Source organism: Euprymna scolopes, chromosome 41 (genome assembly GCF_053919585.1).
Source record: "Euprymna scolopes isolate OS-2025 chromosome 41, ASM5391958v1, whole genome shotgun sequence".
Classification (NCBI taxonomy): domain Eukaryota; kingdom Metazoa; phylum Mollusca; class Cephalopoda; order Sepiida; family Sepiolidae; genus Euprymna; species Euprymna scolopes.
Genome location: NC_136522.1, coordinates 69,488,496 through 69,508,208, shown reverse-complemented (window position 1 = coordinate 69,508,208; position 19,713 = coordinate 69,488,496). Strand labels below are relative to the sequence as shown.

The 19,713-nt window shown below is 35.7% G+C and overlaps 1 protein-coding gene across 2 annotated transcripts in view; it reads left to right on the top strand.

Moving 5' to 3' along the window:
- LOC145266604 (uncharacterized) overlaps positions 1-19,713 on the top strand; it is a 40,722-nt gene that overhangs the window by 13,864 nt on the left and 7,145 nt on the right. For both annotated transcript variants that reach the window (XM_080122491.1, XM_080122490.1), the window contains exons 3-6: positions 3,242-3,390; positions 10,260-10,431; positions 12,386-12,534; positions 14,463-14,581. In XM_080122491.1, coding sequence (XP_079978617.1) covers positions 3,242-3,390; positions 10,260-10,431; positions 12,386-12,534; positions 14,463-14,581 — 589 coding nt within the window. The remainder of the gene's footprint in view (positions 1-3,241; positions 3,391-10,259; positions 10,432-12,385; positions 12,535-14,462; positions 14,582-19,713) is intronic.

Genomic DNA, 19,713 nt, shown 5'->3' with positions numbered 1-19,713 from the left:
ACCATCGCAAAACAACAAACCCTACCTGTAAAATTCAAGACAAACTTTATTCGTACACAGGATATTATTGCAAAATAGTGCACCCATCTTGCGTCCAATGTAGTGGAGCTGGTAGTTTGCTTCAATGAAGCGGTAGTTTTTAGTCCTTTTGCAATCCGTATGCTGTCGTAGTCTGGGAAGGATGAATTTAGCAGTGTTCCATTGGACCTCATGGCCCTAAAAAAAATTGGTAACAATGCAAACAGGCCGAATACTGAAGATAAAAAGTTCACAATAAGAAAGGTCCGTAATGCGGTTGTAAACTTAGTAGTAAGCCTAATTCATAAGCTTTTACAAATGTTCTATCAAAGATTTTTCTGTGTGTGTGTTTAGTAAATACCCGTCGATGTAGCATTTATAGGTCCTTAATTTTCCTTCCATTCATGTGTTAATTGCTGGTGACCTGGAGGAAAGATGCTCGCCTATGAAGTCAAGGGTGGAGTTGTGACTGGATTTGGGTCTCTCAACTATCAGTAATTATCACTTCCTACACTGCTGATTGAAATATTAATCTGTAAGTTTAAAAATTTCTTAAAATGAGTAGAGTCGGTTAAAGATTTAAATCGAACAGAATAAAAGCTAAAATGATCTACCGTTCGATTTAATTTGAAAATTAACTGAGACATGATGGCCTCCACCAGATTAGATGAATTCTTGTCTTTGAATCCAATGAGATCAAAAGAAAGATATACTATAATAGAGTAAGCTGATTAATAAGTGAGAGGGGGGAAATTAATATTCCGAACTTTTTAGTAACTCTATATTTGAAAAAGAACTGACATATTCAAATATCTATGGAGTCCTGGATATGACCTTAAACTATATCCAGTGGTGAGGCCTCAGCTTGCAGGCTTTGGGGAGTGTGGAGCCACCCCTTAATTAGAATTGCTCCCAGGTCCACTCTGACCCGGAGTGGTATAACCTGTTAGGGTCCCAACTATGGGTTAAATAGAAACTGACTTGAAAAAACAAATATATTCTATTAAAAACTTCTTACGAATCGCTGGATTTGGCATAAAATAACCTGAAAAGGATTGATATGCCGTAAAACAACCAACCAGTCAAATCTGTTATCTTGTATAAAGTAAAATCTGTCAAGTTTTAGGCATACATACCTACATACATTTAAACACAGGTGAGATTTATGTTATAGATAGATGGTTGAATATGGTTAATTTTATGCTCATTTTTGCATTAAATACTAATCCCTTAATCTCTAGGTCCTGGATATGACCATAAACTATATCCAGTGGTGAGGCCCCAGCTTTGGGGAGTGTGGAGCTACCCATTAATTACCCTTGCTCCCAGGTCCACTCTGACCCGGAGGTGTAGTACCTGTTAGGGTTCCAACTATGGGTTAAATAGAAACCGACTTAAAAACAACAAATATATTCTAAAAAATTTTTTCTTCAAAATCTTTGGATTCGGCATTAAATAACTCAAAAAGGGTTGATATGCCGTAAAACAACCAACCAACCTTAATCTTTAACTGTGCATCAAACATAATTTGCTGTACTTGCACAAGAAAAATGTGGAACAGACAAAAAAAAAACGTAAGATGGTTTAACTAAAAAAAAAAAAATAAATAAACAGTATCACTTAAAATAAAAATGTCGAAAAAATCGCTCTCCAAGGCTTTGCTTTCTTTGAGGTCGTTATTGCTAATACTGGGAAATGTGGCCTTGACCTTTAACTTTCTACAGAGGTAAATAAACATACCAAAAGATAAATTGGGGGGGGTCTGCAAATGATCTAAAAATTTGCATAACAAATAAAGGGATTGATTCAGAATTAATGGGAAACTTGACATTGTCTGGGATTGATCAATGAATATTTCACGCTCTCGTATCATTTTTTTTTTTTTTTTTTTTTTTTTCTGTCATCGAAATCTATGACATCACCCATTTTTACATTGATTTTTAACAGAAACATTCATTTCAAACACGGCCATCATATCAAAAAAACCTAATTATTTTATACGGACACGTTTGTTTGTGCGCTGGTAGAACTTTTCAAATGCACTTGTGATGTTAGATTTTAAGTGATAACTTTGGTAAAAAAAATCTGACTGTTCCATCTTTAATGATTTTTTTTTGTCCCCCCCTCCGCCGGGTACGTCATCATACACTTTTCTGTATTTTCTTTACTTTGAATTGCTACAATAAGTGCCAACTTGAATTAGCACCAAAAAATAGCCTGAACTGTTGATCACTCGGTATGTATGGGAGTTGAACTATTCAGAATGCCCAGCCAAACTCTGATCATTACCGGATACGGATATTTGGGAAGGAATGATAGACGCACGAATCGGGAGCAATATGAATTTGTGCAACCACTTGGATATGCATTCGTTGGTGTTGGGGTTTGAAAATTTTTGAATGAACTAGAACTCTCTTGTTTATGCTTATCCTTGCATTTGATTTTGCCAACAAGGAACCTGATGGAAAGAAACTACTTTGCAACAAACAAGACTATAAAAATAGGACTCATTTCCCTTACATCTGTTTTTTTTTTTCTTGTAAAATTCATTTCTCATTAACAAACGATTTTTACAAAATTTAAATGAAAATCGTTTTTCTATGCCTTTAATGTTGCTTTACGAAATTAAAAAAAAGTCAATCTTGCTTAGCATTCAAATTAAACTGTATTTTAAAACTTTCATAAAGTTTAACGTATTTTCTGCATAACCAAAATTTTAACATTACTTTTTTGAATACTTGTGTCTGATTATAGGTTTTAATATGAAAATGTGGAGTAGCTTATTGAAGTTTCATCTGTTATGAACAAATGTCTGTAGAGTTAAAACTTGAAATATACAAACTCAGTTTTTTGCCATTTAAATGCTTTCATATTAAAATGTACACAGCTTTTAATTTTTTTTTTTTTTTTTTTTTTTCAGTCCTTAACTAAACGAAAGTAACTTTATTTTTTTTTTCAATTGTTTCCCTTCTGCAGATTTGAGTTCTGTGTGTCCAGAGAGAGGAATAGGTTAGGCAAAAAAAAAAAAAAATTGGATGCAGAGAAGGGGGAAAGTGATAGGGATGTTTGTTACATTTTTACCCCTCCCCCTTCCTCCCCCAAGCAATGCTGGGCAGCTTTGCTATTGGGTATGAGTGTGACAAATGTAAGTGGACAGATGTACAGTGCGATATAAATATCATTACAATGAAGTTTGTCATCCTGATTTTTTTTTTCTTTCCAGTTTGAGGATAGACGAATTAGATTATTCCGAGGAATGTGATAGGCTCTTCAATCTTGGTTTCGATTATGCAGATGTGGCCGATAATTTATTAGATTTAGAAACCAGTCTTTCGTCTAGACAAAACAATTACTTCCATGAAATTGATTCGAGTAAGTATGTTCTCATTTTTCTTTTTTTAAACAAACTTTGTGCATAAAACTGAAACAAAATGGCTTCTATAAGCCACGTTTAAGATGCAAATATTTTTGTAAAAATCATTACATTTTTTTTTTTTTTTTTTTTTTTATAATAAAATTTCCTTCAGAAAGTTAAATTTTTTTTTTTTTTTCCTGTAATTATGCTTCTTGAAAGCAAACCTACAAAATCTGCAGTATTTTTCTAATGTGTGTGGCACTATTGTGGTCCTTGTCAAATGTTAGTTTAAGGTAGCATTGTTACAAAATCTCGGCATTGTCTTGGTGCTATTGTAGTGATACCATCTGGGAACAAGTCATATTCACGCTGACCGGTCCTTTGCCAATGGTTTTGAAGTTAAATCCTCGGGGTTCTATCCTGGACCCAACTCGCTTCCTGATTTTCATCAAGGATTTCATTCTTAGATCATTTGTAACCATTTATGCAAACGATCTACGGCAATGCTTCAAAGGCTGGCAATGACCAAGATCTAATTCTCTCTTCTGATCTTGAGCATATGGTGCAGTGGGGAAGAAGGTGGTTGGTTAATTTTAATGCATCGAAAACCTCCATTATCAATGCTCTAACCCTCCTTTGGTTCCAATTGAAATGAATGACTCTTGTCTTAGGGAAGCACCATGTTCAAACGAAATTCTAGAACTGACCTTCACTCCTGATCTGAAATGGAATGCATACATCAAATCCGTTGCCAAGATCGTCAAAAAAAAATGGTTGAATCCTACCGTTCCAGTAGATATCTCTCATTACTAATGCAATCTTTTACCTATATAAGAGCCAAGTATGTCCTAGGATGGAGTGCTGGGATCAGTGTAGTATCTGTTCTGGCAGATGCTGCACTTTGTGACCATTGCCCTTGTGGCAATTGGTTATTGGTACATGTAGGGGCAGCCTATATGTACCATCCCTCCCACTTCACCTCAGATAAAAACCGACCTTGTGTCACATTTTGCTTATGTGGGAAAGCAAATAACTACTGTTGTCACATGAGAGGGATCTTGCCTTGACAAAGTTCAAAACCTACTTCGTAATCTAGTAGGTGATGCTTTTTTTTCTCTTCCTTGCAACTCTTTCTCGCTGAACAGAAGAGGCGTTGTGAACCTCTCTGCTTTATCGTTATTTTCATGGCAAGTGATCGTCTTAGCGTCAATCTGTTTCCCCCTTCGTCAAACTTTCATAAAACACTTATCTAGCTACAACCCCCCCCACTTTCTATCTGTGCCGAAATCTAAATGCAAATTCCATGAACAAAGTTTCTTTCCTATTGGAACTCTGTTCTATTAGCCTCTTTCCAGCTGACTACAATATGGTCGTCTTCAAGTCCGATTTAAACCAGTTCTTGTTGAGCCGGCTCTTTAAATCAAACTATACCCAATTCACACCATATACAATTACACACTGTTATCCTAATGACCATACTACACTCAATCCTAGAGTGGCCTTTGGGCCTTGATAATGACTCCCTTTGTGTTAAAAAAAAAAAAAAAAAAAAAAAACTCTGCAAAATTGATGCTGTCGCCACTGCCTTAAACAAGAGGTATGATTCTGTCCTTCTCCAACACCATATACAATGGTACAAGCTTATGGCTTTGCATTCAGCTTCGTAAAAGTTAGTCCCCCCCCAAAAAAAATGATGCTGAGTTAAACAGAGCTGAGAGAGAAAAGATAACAAAATCCCAATGTCTGACATGAAAAGAAATTGGAATCTTAGGGAGATGTTTATCATTCCAGTAATTATAAGAGCAACCGGACTCGTGAAGAAAAAATGAATTTCAAAAACTACCTGGCAAATATACCTGGTAAACCAAGTGCCAGAGATTCAAACAATTGGGACGGTCAGAATCTTAAAATGATATCGCAGTTGGAATATGAGTTAGCAGGTGAATGTTCGGCATCCCGAGCTTAAACAAACTGATAAGATAGTGCTCCTCCACAAGATCTCCCACACATTAAAAAAAAAAATATATATATCTCCCACACATTTTTTATATATATCTCCCACAAAAAAAAAAAAAAAAAAAAAAAAAAATTTTTTTTTTTTTTTTTTTTTTTTTTTTTTTGTGTGGGAGATATATATATAAAAATGTGTGGGAGATATATATTTTTTTTTTTTTTTATATCTGATTTTTTTTATTTATTTTACTTTTGTTGGTTTGAAGAGATCAAGAGGCTCCTTCCTGGGGCTAACACTTGATTCTATTATAATTTAAATTTATATCCGAGGGCTCTTTTAAGAATAGACACTGTTCCCTTTATGGCTGCTATCTATTTCCTTACAGCTTGGTTTTCCAGGGATTGCTTCTAAGTATTTTTGAAGGTTCTTTTTTATTAGGCCAGTTGCTCCTGTCACAACTGGTATGTTTATTTCTTTCAGAGACCATGTTGTTTTTAGGTCCTGATATTTTATCTTTTCCCGTTCTGCTCTATTAAGACCAAAGTCGTTTGGAACTGTGACATCGATAATGAGTGCAGTCCTTTCGGGCTTGTTCCATATTACTTCTTTTTTTTTTTTAATTTTATGTCTGATTACTGTGAACCTGCTGGTGGGCAGTGACAGTTAAAGCTGAATTAGCAGTAAAAGTTTCATGTGCCACATACCATTAATCGATGAATAATTGAAGACAGGAACACTAGTTCATTGCTATCATGCATTGCTTGGAATACAATGGAGTCATTTTAATTTTTCATTCTCACTTGTTGGCAATTTTTTAAACTTAAAGGCAAACATACTATTATATTTAGTTATAGTTAGCTAACATACTTCCTAACTTTTGGCATGGTTGCTACCGGAAGCAGTAACAAGGCAAATCAGTTCCTTTTTTTTTTTTTCTTCCCCCCCCTCCCTCTCTCCTGTATATGTACTCTTTTTCAATGTTTTTCCCATCAATTTAAAAAAATTTTAATTTTTTTTAAATTAAAAAATTTTTTATTTAAGATGTTCCAGTTTTTTTAATTAAAAATGATTGAAAACACTTAATCTTTGGGGAATATAATGTATTGGATACGTTTTATGATTTGAAATGTTATTTTAACTTCAATTTTATTTATATGCTTTCATAAAAACTTATAAAATTTCAAATAAAACAAAAACTTATTTTGTTATTAAAAGTGCAAATAAAAACTTATTTTTATCTGTATAATTTTAATTTTTATTGTATATTTTTCAATGTCATTTTTTATTTCAATATTTCTTTTCACAATAGAAATACTGAAGAACAATAAGTGAAGGAACTGATTTGCCTTGTCACCACCTCTGGTAGGAGCCATGCCGAAAGTTAGGAAGTACAGTAAAACTCCTTTAATTTGGATTTCCTCTAAACTAACCAAGAACACTCTGAAGCAATATCATGGGATGATGTAGAAAAGTCTATGGACACGGTTATAAAATTTCTAGAAAAGTCCTTACTTTAGTGACAACTGTTTTGCAATCAATGTCACTCCGAAGATATAATCATAAAGAAGCTACAGAACCAAGAAATTGTAGGCTTTCGTGATCGCTTACGGAATACAATGGCAGCGCCCAAGAGCTCAATCGATGAAAATAGAAACTGCAATGAGACTCATTGAATGAATAACTAAAAAAACTGTATTCATACATAAGTGTATGATTTCTGTAGATGATAACTTAGGTAATAAATACCTAACAAGTAAGAGTAGATTTAATTTATTTTCAATGTTTTTTTTTTTTGTTTTTTTTTTTTGTTTTTTTTTTTTTTCTGGGTAATATTTAACAATTCTTAATTGCAATATATCGTAAACTCAACTTAATATATACTTGAAATATCATATAGCAATGAATTTCATTTACTATCTTTTTTCTTAGAAAATTAAAGTTAACTGCAGCACATTTTTTTATCACGAAACTTGAACAGCATCCTCTAATTTGAACGAAGCGGATGTTCAAATTACAGGAGTTATACTGTACATTAGTTGACTATAACCTATTCTTTAATTTAAAATGAGTTATCCCCCTTTGCTGATTTAAATTTTCTGGCGATTTTAAAATAATATTTAACATAACCAGTTGTCTGGATTTGACTAATTTTTGAAAATTGGATAGTCAGAATCGGTTTGAGTTGTCAGTTGAATTATTTTCATTCGACTTGGTAAATCTTAGTTTTTACAGCTAATAATCCATATAAAATTACTGGTGTCATTAACATCGTTCATTGTTTTGCATGCTTTTAACAATTCTTTTCTTTTGTTACAGCTTATATACCTGTACTTCTTGATGAATAAAGCCTTGTTCACAGGTTATCATTCGCCTTCCGTGTTGTCCTCACCACAATTTATTCATCAAGAAATCGGACTTAAAATGGACCAGTTCTTGAAGCCACAGCATTTCAACGGTAGCCCTTCGGCACCTGATTCTTCAGACCATTGGACACATTGGCTGCGCACATTTAACAATTTCCGAAACGCAATTAACTGCCAACCCACTGACAAACTGAATGTCCTTATTAACTATATTTCCCATCCAGTACGCAAATTCATATGGTCTTGGATATGACCTTAAACTATCACCAGTGGCGAGGCCCCATCTTGCGGGCTTTGGGAAGTGTGGAGCCACCCTTTAATTGCCACTGCTCCCAGGTCCACTCTGACCCGGAGTGGTATAACCTGTTAGGGTCCCAACTATGGGTTAAATAGAAACTGACTTGAAAACAACAAATATATTCTATTCCAAAAATTTTTAAGTCTTTGGATTCAGCATTAAATAACATGAAAAGGCTTGATATGCCATAAAACAACCAACCAACAAATTCATAGCAAATTGTGACTCTTATGAAGCTGCCATCTCTAAACTCCAATTTTTTTTTTTTTTTTTTTTTTTTTTTGTAAAACCCTCAAATATTGTACATTCTAGGCATCTTCTGGCAACTGCTAAACAGGAACCGGGTGAAACTATTGGTGACTTCTTGCAAAAACTGGACTCGCTAATCACTGGTTGTCGCTTCGAGGCAATAACTGCAGAAGAACACCGTGATCAAGCAGTTCGCGATGCCCTCATAACAGGTATCCGTTCTTAGGCAATTCGACAAAGACTCTTAGAGAGAACACTCACATTAAGACGCCTCCGACTTGGTCCATTCGCTGGAAACAGCCCAGAGACAAGCCAAATCTAATATCAATCTCATACCATGTAGCGCCACCGCCAAACCTTCAGTGTCTGGTGCAGTTCCTGTTACTTCAGAAAAGCTCTCTGCTGCAACTGGAGAGAAGTGCTTCTTCTGACATCCACACATTAAGTGTCCTGCTTGTAATGCAGTTTGTAATAGCTGTGGCGGGAAGGGGCATTTTCAGCTAGTCTGTCGATCAAACCGTGTCCCTAGGAAAGTAACCTCTGCCTTCGAACCATCAATCACATCCATAGTAACTGCTGCATCACCCGATTGTCTATCGAAAGTTATAATCAAACTTACCGTGAATGGGATAATCCTAGAAGCTCTTGTGGATACTGGTAACTCAGAAAGCTATATATCCTCAAACATTATCCATAAATATGGCTGGCCAAAGCAAACTTCCTGCAGGAAGATATCAATGGCGTCCACAGACTTGTCAAGCAACACTTTAGGTCACTGCTATGTGACATTATCATATGAAGGATCTACATACGTTTTAAACTTTCAGTCCCCTTTTCCCTCTGCTCAGACGTTTTACTCAGACATGACTTTCTCAAACTATATTCCAAAGTAAAAATATCCTTCAGAGGTCATAGAGATCTCTTCACCATATGTGCCGTAATGGCGTCCCGTCTTATTTCCCAACCATTTTTTGAACATTTAGTATCTACTTGCAAGCCCATTGCTACAAAATCCACGCTTCCCTTACAACAATCGATCACAGCATACCCCTTACTGTAGAAACTGATGCCTTTGACATTGCTCTGGCTGCCACTCTCAATCAGAATGGGCGTCCAGTTGCTTTCTTTTCTCGATCACTCTCAGTCAGTGAACAACACTTTTCTGTTGAAAAAGAAGCACATGCCATCATCGAGGCAGTGCGTAAATGGCGTCACTACCTTACTGGTTCCGCCTTTAAGCTTAATACAAACCAACGTTCCGTGGCATTCATGTATGACCTGAAACATTCAAGCAAAATAAAAAACGAAGGTGGAACGCTGGCGACTAGAACTATCAGCACATTTGATGTAATCTAACACTCTAGGAAAGAGAATGAAACCGCGGACACACTTTCTTGAGCAGTTTGCTCCTCGACTAACCCAACTGGCCTTCGAGACGTTTCATTGTGTCATCCAGGGATAACATGGATGTCTCATTTTGTACGCCTGCGTTATCTTATTCCATCGATGATATTCAACAAACTATTGGGAACTGTGCAGTTTGTGCAGAATTAAAACGGAGATTTTTCCATCCCACCAAGCTTATCAAAGTGACTCAACCATTAAAGTGTTGATTTTTAAGGGCCCATTGCCAACTAATGGTCAAAATAAATATCTATTGACAATATTGAATATTCGCGCTTCTCCTTACCCTTTTGTTGTAGAGATGACCTCACAATCATAAATTGTTTCTGTCAACTATTTTCACTGTTTGGCATGCCTTCCCTCATTCACTCTGATAGAGGTCCATCATTCGTCTCAACAGAACTAACAGACTTTCTGCATAAGGGAGTAGCAACAAGCTGCACAACCACCTATAATGTACAGGGAAATGGCCAGGTGGAACGACTGAACGTGACTCTGAACAATATTGCTAGCATTGAGGTTGAAAAAGTTGCCAAAAAAGCGTCCTGTTATTAATTGTAGTTAACTTTCAATGAAGATGAATTCATTTTTTAAATGATTTTTTTTTTTTTTTACCAGATCCTCAAAATTTGTCCGACCTTGAATGGGAACAAGAATCTGTTTCTTCGCAGACCAATTTATCTGATTCCGTGGGTTTTGACGCCATTGATGTTTGTGATTACAGTCAATCGAGTTCGCCAGAATCAGAAAGCAAACATTGGAAAGATTTTTTAAATTGTCACACAAAATGGTAAGGCCTTCGTCTTGCATCCTCTTGAAAATGGAAATGAAATGAAATGAGGGTACTTGTACAGTTTAGTCAAGGCATTAAAAAATGAAAATATCGAAAAAAGGTTATATTGCACGTATGGAACAAAGTTATCCGAAAAAAATTTCGCTTAATTTCATCAAGTAGGGTTTTTTGTTTTTTCGTTTTTCACTAAAAAAAAAAAAAGAAAAATTGGATACCAAGCAAAAGGTTCGATTTTTAGGAAGAAAAGCTAAAATTAAAGATGGAGAGGGAGTATTGGCGCTTTACATGGAGTTATCTCCCCTGTTGTGTTTATAAAATAAAAAAAAATGTCTGCCTTCAATGCGCTCTCATAAAAATGTGTTTTTTCGCTGTAAAATAAAAACTACTCAAATCAAAAAATTTTTTTTTTTTTCGGAGATCTTCAGTCCAAAACAGATATGTACAATATAACTTTTTTTTTTTTTTTTTCCAATTTTTTAATGTCTTGACTAAACTGTACAAGTGCCGAAATGAGTTTTTATTTTATTTTGGTTCTTGTTCAGGAATTTCCCTAGATTAAAACTATATGATGTACGTATCCATGATGAAAACAAAAATATCATTTTTAAGCGATTAATGAGAATGCGTAGGCATTACAACATATAGTATGAATTATCTCCTTTTGATTTTTGATTATTTCAAAATGGTCGGGCTAAACTTTTTTTTTAGGAGCTACTTATCAAGGCTTGAAAGCCACTCGAAGATAAGAATAGTGGTGGAAATTGGATAAAATTAGATCTGAAGTGATGATCAAACAAGAACTTGTTTGCATTGTAGTCGGTTGAAAAAGTCAGAACACTTCCACTGGAGGGTAGTTCAAGGAAAGAAACTTTGTTCATGGAATTTGCATTTAGATTTAGGCACAGATAGTGAGAGGAAAATGGTGGTTGTAACTATTTTTTGGAAAGTTTGGTGAGAAGGGATTAGAGGTTGAAGCTCGGATTAGCATTTGCCATGAAAATAACGATAAAGCAGAGACAGGCTCGCAACATTTTTCTGTGGGGAAAGAGGTTGCAACAAAGAAAAAAGGGCACCAGCTACTAGGTTTTGAAGCCTGTTTGAACAGGATAGCGTGCTATAAGCAGTTCCTGTCCAGCTATTACGATAATATTTTAATATTTAATACTTTAAGACCTGTCTTATAGGTGGAGAATAGCGTCAGGAGTGATAAGATGCAACCATTTTTCCAATAACCTTGGCAACAGATGTGCTGCAAGTCTTCCATTTCAAGTCAGGAGTAAAGGTTAGACCGTAAGCTTGTTAAAGCAGTTTCTTTTAGACTAGAGCCATTTATATCAAGTGGGGATCCGAGTGTTTATGGTGAAAAGATAAAAGATTTTTTTTTTTTTGTTTGTTGAAAAATAAAACTACTTGATAAATTTACATAATTCTTTAGAATAATATTTTTGTTTCATTATGGGTACATACATCATATAATTGTTTTTTAATTGTTTAAAACAAACTTTTACAAGATGGCGGTTGAAAAACTTCTGGCAAGATGTTTCTGTCATTTGCACTAAACTAATTGTCATCAAATAAATTGAGTTATGAAAAAATTACCTTTTTTTTTTTACCGAAGAATTTTTTTCTTTCAAATCTCACAAATCACTATTTCCCTCCCCTTTTTCATCTTTGAAAAAGCATTTTGTTTTAATTCATTTTCTTTTTGAACGAAAACATCTTTAAGCAGATTCAGCATTTTGTTTTCACTAAAAGAATGACATGACACTACACAAGAGAATTAACAAAATCTGGTAATCTATACACACAGTGGTGTTGAATGAAGCAAAAATGGCTGCCTGACTAAAGTTTATGTAAAAACAAAGTGAATGAAACTTGAGTGACTGTTTTTGTTTCCAGACTATAAAGATTACCCAAAGCGTATTTCTTATATTTTTTTTTTCTATTCTAGGTCAAATCTTACATCATCTGAACAAGCATCTGTAATTTGGGGACTTGCACAATATCTTATTCAACTCGGTCCAAGAGAAAGTGGTGACGTCATGAAAATATTGAACCCAGATATAAAACTTTCTCAAATAAATGCATTCACCTTTCTAGGTAAGCATTTCTATATTTAAATAATTCCAATATTCATCAACAACTAATTGTACATAAATATTAATTCCAATATGGCGATATAAATTGTGTAAAATTCTGTTGAAACGTTTAAGCATGAACATTTGAAAGATGATGGGATCCTTCTACCGCTCCAGAAGATATCTCACTACTGATGCGATTCTCTATCTATATAAAAGCCAAGTACGTCCAAGGATGGAATACTGTTGCCATATCTGGGCAGGAGCTGCTAAAAACAGCCTATCCTGCCTTGACAGAGTACAAAATAGACTTCGTGGCTTAGTGGGGGATGCCCTTTTCTCTACCCTGCAACCTCTCTCCCACAGAAGAGACGTTGCGAGCCTTTCCTTGTTTTATCGTTATTTCCATGGCAGATGCTCATCTGAACTCCAATCTCTGGTCCCCCCTCGCCAATCTTTCACGAAAAACACCCGTCTAGCTGAATCCACTGTGAAAAATTTCCCCCACTCTATATCTGTGCCTAAATCAAAACGCGGATTCCATGAACAAAGCTTCTTTCTTAGAACTGCACGTCTGTGGAACTCTGTTCAGTCTGCCTGCTTCCCTCCGGACTACAACTTGGATGTCTTCAAGTCCAATGTTAACAAATTCCTAATGAACCGCCCCCTTAAGTAAACACTTCAGCAAATCTCCTCACTAACTTAATGTACTTGCAATAACCCTTATCCCTGAGTGGCTTCCGGGCCTTGATAAGTGGTGATCACTGTAAAAAGAAAAAAAAAAAAAAAGCTTATGTGGAATAATTCTTAAACAATGGGTACAGACGAGAACTGATGTGAAGAAAATATATTTGATTGGCAAGGCTTACTGAGATCACCGAAGTTAAGCAACATTGAGCCTGGCCAGTACCAAATGGGTGACCATTTGTGAATACCAGCGCTTTATGTAAGAGGATGTCAAAACCTCCCTGCCAAATATTGGCAAAAAAAAAAAGCGCCCCCCCCTCCTTGTAGAAAAGTACCCAGTTTAGGGTAAAGGAATTAATGTTTTTAGCCAATTTTTTTTTATATTTGTTGCCTAAAGGGTCGAGCTTCAAAACTATAAGTCTTGTGAAAATCCGTCGCCTCTGGAAGTTTTAGGCAGGGAAACAAACATACATATATACATTTAAACACAGGTGAGACTTATATATATTATAAGTAACCTTGTTTTTGTGTGTTTCTATCAAACACTAAATATTTGGTCTAGAGTTTAAATTTGGTATGTAAGGTGTTCAGAACTGTACAACACTTTTGCTTTAGTTTTTAGCTGATAAAATAGCTGCTAAGGGGTTAAAATTGAAAAAAAATTGGTCGTTTTTTTTTTTTTTTTTTTTTTTTTTTTTTCTGCACATGCACTAATGTAATGCTGTGACTCAACTACAACAGTAGGCAGACTCGAACCTGTAATGCGGAGGAAAAAACATAAAAAAACAAACCTGGAATCTGAGTCGATGCCTCCATGGTGTGCCCGTAAGTCACGAACATCAGAATTCAGGGAACGATGACTTGCGAAAATGACGACGCAAAAACCGACCTCTTGTAAAAAAAAAACAAAAAAACTGGTCAGTTGAGGGTGAAGTATGTGATGTTTTTGGCCAATTTTTCGATATTTGCCATCCAAAGGATCGAGGTTCAAAACGATACCGTTCTGGTCAGGTTCCAACGCATCTGTCAAAGTTTTTGCGAGACATACAAACACATTTCGCCTTTTTATATATTAGATTTTAACTAGCACATTCACTAGAATGATACTCGAGTTTGACAAGATACACCTGAAGAGGACCAGGGATTACTTTGGCCGAAACGTTGTAGAAATAAATGTGAGAACAGTAGTCTGAAGAATCTAAATACGAATTATGAAAAAATTCCGTTCAAAAATTTGTAAATCCATTTTTGTTTGTTTTTCAGATTCTAGTCTTTTTAGTGACACAAAATTTCAGTTGATTCAAAATTATTTGAAAAACCGCAGACCGTCATCTGTTAGCAGCAACAATGTTCATAAGACGAGCCAGAAAAAAAAATCACAGGTAAGAATTCTTTAATTTGTAAATGCAATTCTCTATCTATATAAAAGCCAAGTACGTCCAAGGATGGAATACTGTTGCCATATCTGGGCAGGAAGCTGCTAAAAACAGCCTATCCTGCCTTGACAGAGTACAAAATAGACTTCGTGGCTTAGTGGGGGATGCCCTTTTCTCTACCCTGCAACCTCTCTCTCACAGAAGAGACGTTGCGAGCCTGTCCTTGTTTTATCGTTATTTCCATGGCAGATGCTCGTCTGAACTCCAATCTCTGGTCCCCCCTCGCCAATCTTTCACGAGAAACACCCGTCTAGCTGAATCCACTGTGAAAAATTTCCCCCACTCTATATCTGTGCCTAAATCAAAATGCGGATTCCATGAACAAAGCTTCTTTCTTAGAACTGCACGCCTGTGGAACTCTGTTCCGTCTGCCTGCTTCCCTCCGGACTACAATTTGGATGTCTTCAAGTCCAATGTTAACAAATTCCTAATGACCCGCCCCCTTAAGTAAACACTTCAGCAAATCTCCTCACTAACTTAATGTACTTGCAATAACCCTTATCCCTGAGTGGCTTCCGGGCCTTGATAAGTGGTGATCACTGTAAAAAAAAAAAAAAAAAAAAAAAAAAAAAAAAAAAAAAATACCCTGGCTTTAACTGGGGAATGTCTTTAGTGATCCTCTTTTTAAGGGTTAGAATTTGGGAATAAGATTTTTTTTTTTTTTTTAGGAGAGCTGATTTTGAGGAGACATTTTTTTTTTTTTTTTATTAAAAATTGTTTTTAGGTTTATACTTAAATGTGAAAGTGATAGAACTGTTAGGATAAATATAGGCAAATAAAAATGAGTTCAAAAACATTAATTCACGAGATATGTTATGTTTGAAAGGGAGATTTCCGTAAATCTGAAAGCAGAACGTTTAATATTTTTAGAGTTCTTGTAAAACATCTATGCGGGAGCTGCTAGAAAGCCTTTATTCGGCCTTGACAGAGTTCAAAATGGACTTTGTAACCTAGTGGGGGATGCCCTCTTCTCTTCCCTGCGACCTCTTTCCCATAAAAGCGACATTGAGAGCCTGTCTTTGCTTTATCGTTATTTTCATGGCAAGTGCTCTCGTCTTAGCTCCAATCTGTGGTCCTCCCCTGGCTTGACTTTCGTGAAAAACACTCATCTAGCTGAAATCACTATCAATAACTTCCCCTGTTATTTATATGTGCTTAACTCTGAACGTAGATTCCTTTCTTAGAACTGCACGCCTGTGGAACTGTTCTGTTTTCCTGCTTTCCAACCAACTACAATATGGCTGTCTTCAAGTTCAATGTAAACAAGTTCTTGATGAGCCGTTCCCCTTTAGTAATCCAATTTACCAAATTTACACTACTAACGATTACTATATTGTCCCATTGACTACTGTGCACTCATTAACCCTTATCCTCGAGTGGCCTCCAAGCCTTGATAAATGGTGACTCATTTGTGTTACAAAAAAAAAAGTCTATTAGCCGAGATACTGAAAATGTCTGTTGATAATTTAAAGGCCGTGAATTATTCCTGGGTATGAAAATTGGGATCAAGAAAAGAATAAGGATCCCACCCCCAATCGACTGGAGAAAAAAAAAAAAAAAAAAAAAAAAAAAAGACAGATTTCAGTTGACACAGGTTTTACCTTGGCTGTTGCACAAGCACACATGACCTAATTAAACAAATGAAATAACAGACGATTTTCCAACCAAGATTTATATTATTTGTTAAACAAGTTATATTTATTCACAGAACATTTTGAGGAACAGAATTTTCTCTGCAGTAAAAACAAGAGATTTGAAAAATACAGAATTTTGTTTACAAAAAAAAAAAAAAAAATTAAATATCAATCCAGAGTGCATCTTTTTAAGGAGCTTGTTTCTTTCCAAAAACAAAAACAAAAGTATTGTTCTATTAAACTTTTATTTAAATTTAACTTTGTTCGTTTTATTAAAACAAAAGTTGAAAATATATTTTTCACTCAGTAGTGAGCTTTAGAAGATTGTCAGTGAAAGAATTGCAAGCGCCAAAAGATAAGCGTTTCATTATTTCTAGTCGCCATTTTGAAAAATCACTTGCAAATGTGACTGTTTCACTCACAATGTAGAGCCCTGGGTAACATTACTTTTCTGGTTGCCTTCTGCTGAACAGATGGCCCAGTTTGAATCCTTGGCATGTACTTCGGACTAGGTTTTGTCTATTAACTCTTTACTTTTAAGATAGCTCTCCTTAAAGGATAGTGGAGGCATGTGTCACTTGCATTTTTCCTCTCATCTTATACCGATTGGCCGTACTTCCTCTGCCAGCAAAAAGCCTAAAAGTTCTCCAGCACCTTCCATTTTTAAATATCTGACTTTATGTATCACTGAGGTGGTGAAAAGCTGGGTTTTCTTCAATAGAACTTTGATAGAGGAATCTGCATGGAACTCCTGTGGTTGATTGTGCCTTTCCCAACTTCAATCTTTATCATTCGGTCAAGGGCTGTTGTAGGCTTAGGGGCAATACGTAATTCTTCAAAAAATACTAGGCCGTGCCTAAAAAAACATCTTTGGTCCAAGTCACCATTCTGTCTTCTAGGAAGGAACTCTACAGGTGATTAGTCAGGAGGGTTGTCTGACAATTTGCTTGTCAGGCGGTTAAGTTGGTTGAAAAAGAATCTGCTTTGAATGGAATTAGACGCCAAGTCCGAGTCATCATAACTCTGAGTAGTGCATAACTTTTTTTTTTTTTTTTTTTTGTGTGTGACTGACTGACTGACACTGTACTTCTACAGTACCTAGGATCAAGTGAACTCATTATAGCCAGGAAATAACCTACTTTAAACAAATCCTACATAATTTAGCCTAAAAATACTGTTCTAGGGTTTTTTTTTTTTTTTTTTTTTTTTTGACTTCCATCTAACCCGGCAATTGGCTCGGAATGCATGCAACATGGCTATGTAATCAGATTCACTAGGATGTCCCTGCTGTGACATACTCAAAGGAGACCTGCCTGATTTTGCTTTCTTTGAATGCTGTGGACTTCGGTATTGATGTTTAGCATTCTCACCCACAAAACACATCCTACATAATCGACAACGTCGGGACCACTGTGAGACAGGTAGACAAAAGGTCTCTTGTTCATGGTTGTAATGTGAATGGTGAGAAATGACTAAAACGGAATCTTTGGATCAGGATCTGATTGATTTCTTCAATCACCAGCTGAAAGGCAAGATCAGATGGGATAGTAAAAGATTAGTCCTGAGGTTTTGAAAAAAAAAGTACATACAGTAGTGGGGCAGATAATCTCCATATTCCATAACAATCTTTCACTTGGTGATACAAGTACCAAAATTGGCACAAGTGACGTTCAGAACATTTTAAGAAAAGAACGTTAGCCATCAGAAAATTCAAGATGGTTGCAGAAGCAAACTTGACAAATTTCACCAAGTGAAAGATTGTTCCAGCAATCTGCCTAACTACAAGTAGCGAGCTTGTGTGTACGAAAAAGAATCGAGTATATGTTCTTTGCTTGAGCATAGTGCATGTGATTCCTGGTTTGTCAAACCCCGGCCTTTTGGATGGGTTTTTAACCCACTTGCTAATCAATCAAGTGAATCAGCATCCTAGCCCTGCTAATAGAAAGCTGCCAAGATGCCCCCCCCCCCCACTTCACCCTTTTCATTTTTTTTTTTTTTTTTTTTTTTTTTTCTGCCTCTCAAATTGCATTTATCTTAAAAGGAGCACCACTCTCTGAACTCTATCCATTCTTTTTTTTTCTCCTACTCTGATCCCGTACCCATTTGGCCTTTTCCAATGTTTCTTACATTTGTTTATTATTTATTAATTAATTTTACTATTATTGTGGGGAAAAGAAGTAAAGAGAGCAATACAGAGAGTCGAATTTACGATGTTCTTTCGTAGAAAATATATCAACAAAATAAATACAGTTAACTCTCAATTTATAAAAAAAGATTTATTACTTTTTAGGAAATATTTCAATGAAAATAATAGTTCATTTATGAGTGAACAAAAGGAGGGAATTAGTTGAGATTAAGGAAGTTTTAAAATAATTATTTACATAAAATTAATTAAAAATGAGCATGCGATAATAAAAGGGAGAATACAAAAGTTAGTTACTGTGTCTGTGTGTTCGCCCACATTGTTTTATCAGCCGACTCGCTTGCTACGTTCAGTGTTGTCGCGTTAGTTTTTAGCTGCAGACAGTAGTGATATATATATCTTTCAACACTATCTCTGAATTTTGTTAACTGCACTTTTTTTGGAAAATACAGAGGTTTTTAAAGATTTTCACCGGCTCCCAGACACGTAATTTCCGACAGCCCGGAAAACTCTCTGATTGGTCAAAAAAAAAATCAAAACATTGAACCTCCAGAGCAATTCAGTAAAAAGAAAAAGGGCGCCTCTAGCCGCTTGCGCAGAAAACGTCTCGGGGCACTTGAATTTCCGGCAGCGAAAGAGTGAACATCGTAGCTCACCATATAACTTTCCGCCCAGTAAACGGAGTTTAAAGGTTCATCGTTCATGATAAATAGCTTTGGGTTTTTTTTTTTTTTGTGAAGGAAAGTTTGGTAGTATATTTACATGTAAATGTAGGTTGGGAAAAAAAAATTTTTTTTTTTTTTTTTTTTTTTAGAAAATTTTTACATCATTTTTATTTTTAATAATAAAAATATGTGTTGTCCTTCTTCCACCTGATGATTCTTCCGGACTTTGATTTAGTTTGTTTCTTTTCAACCTCTGTATCAGAGGAAGATACAAAAGTGTCAGATACTGGAAGGGGTGGAACAAAATCTTTTGACGTTGTTGAAGAATATGCAGGCTTCAATCTATCTATGGAAACGTTACTGTGTACATCATCAGACATTTTAATAGTAAAATATTTGCCATGACGATGTACTACTTGGAATGGACCTGTATATGGAGCTTCCATAGATTTTCGAATCCTGTCTGTTCTCAACCAGACGCTGTCACAAATTTGAAGATCCTTAGGAATGTACACAGTAGGTAAAGAATGGAGGTGTCCACTGGATAATCCGTCTGTGTCAAATTTCCGCATCTCCTCAGCTAGAGCTTTTATGTGAGCATCTGTTATATCAATGTTTGCATCCTCGTACGCATCG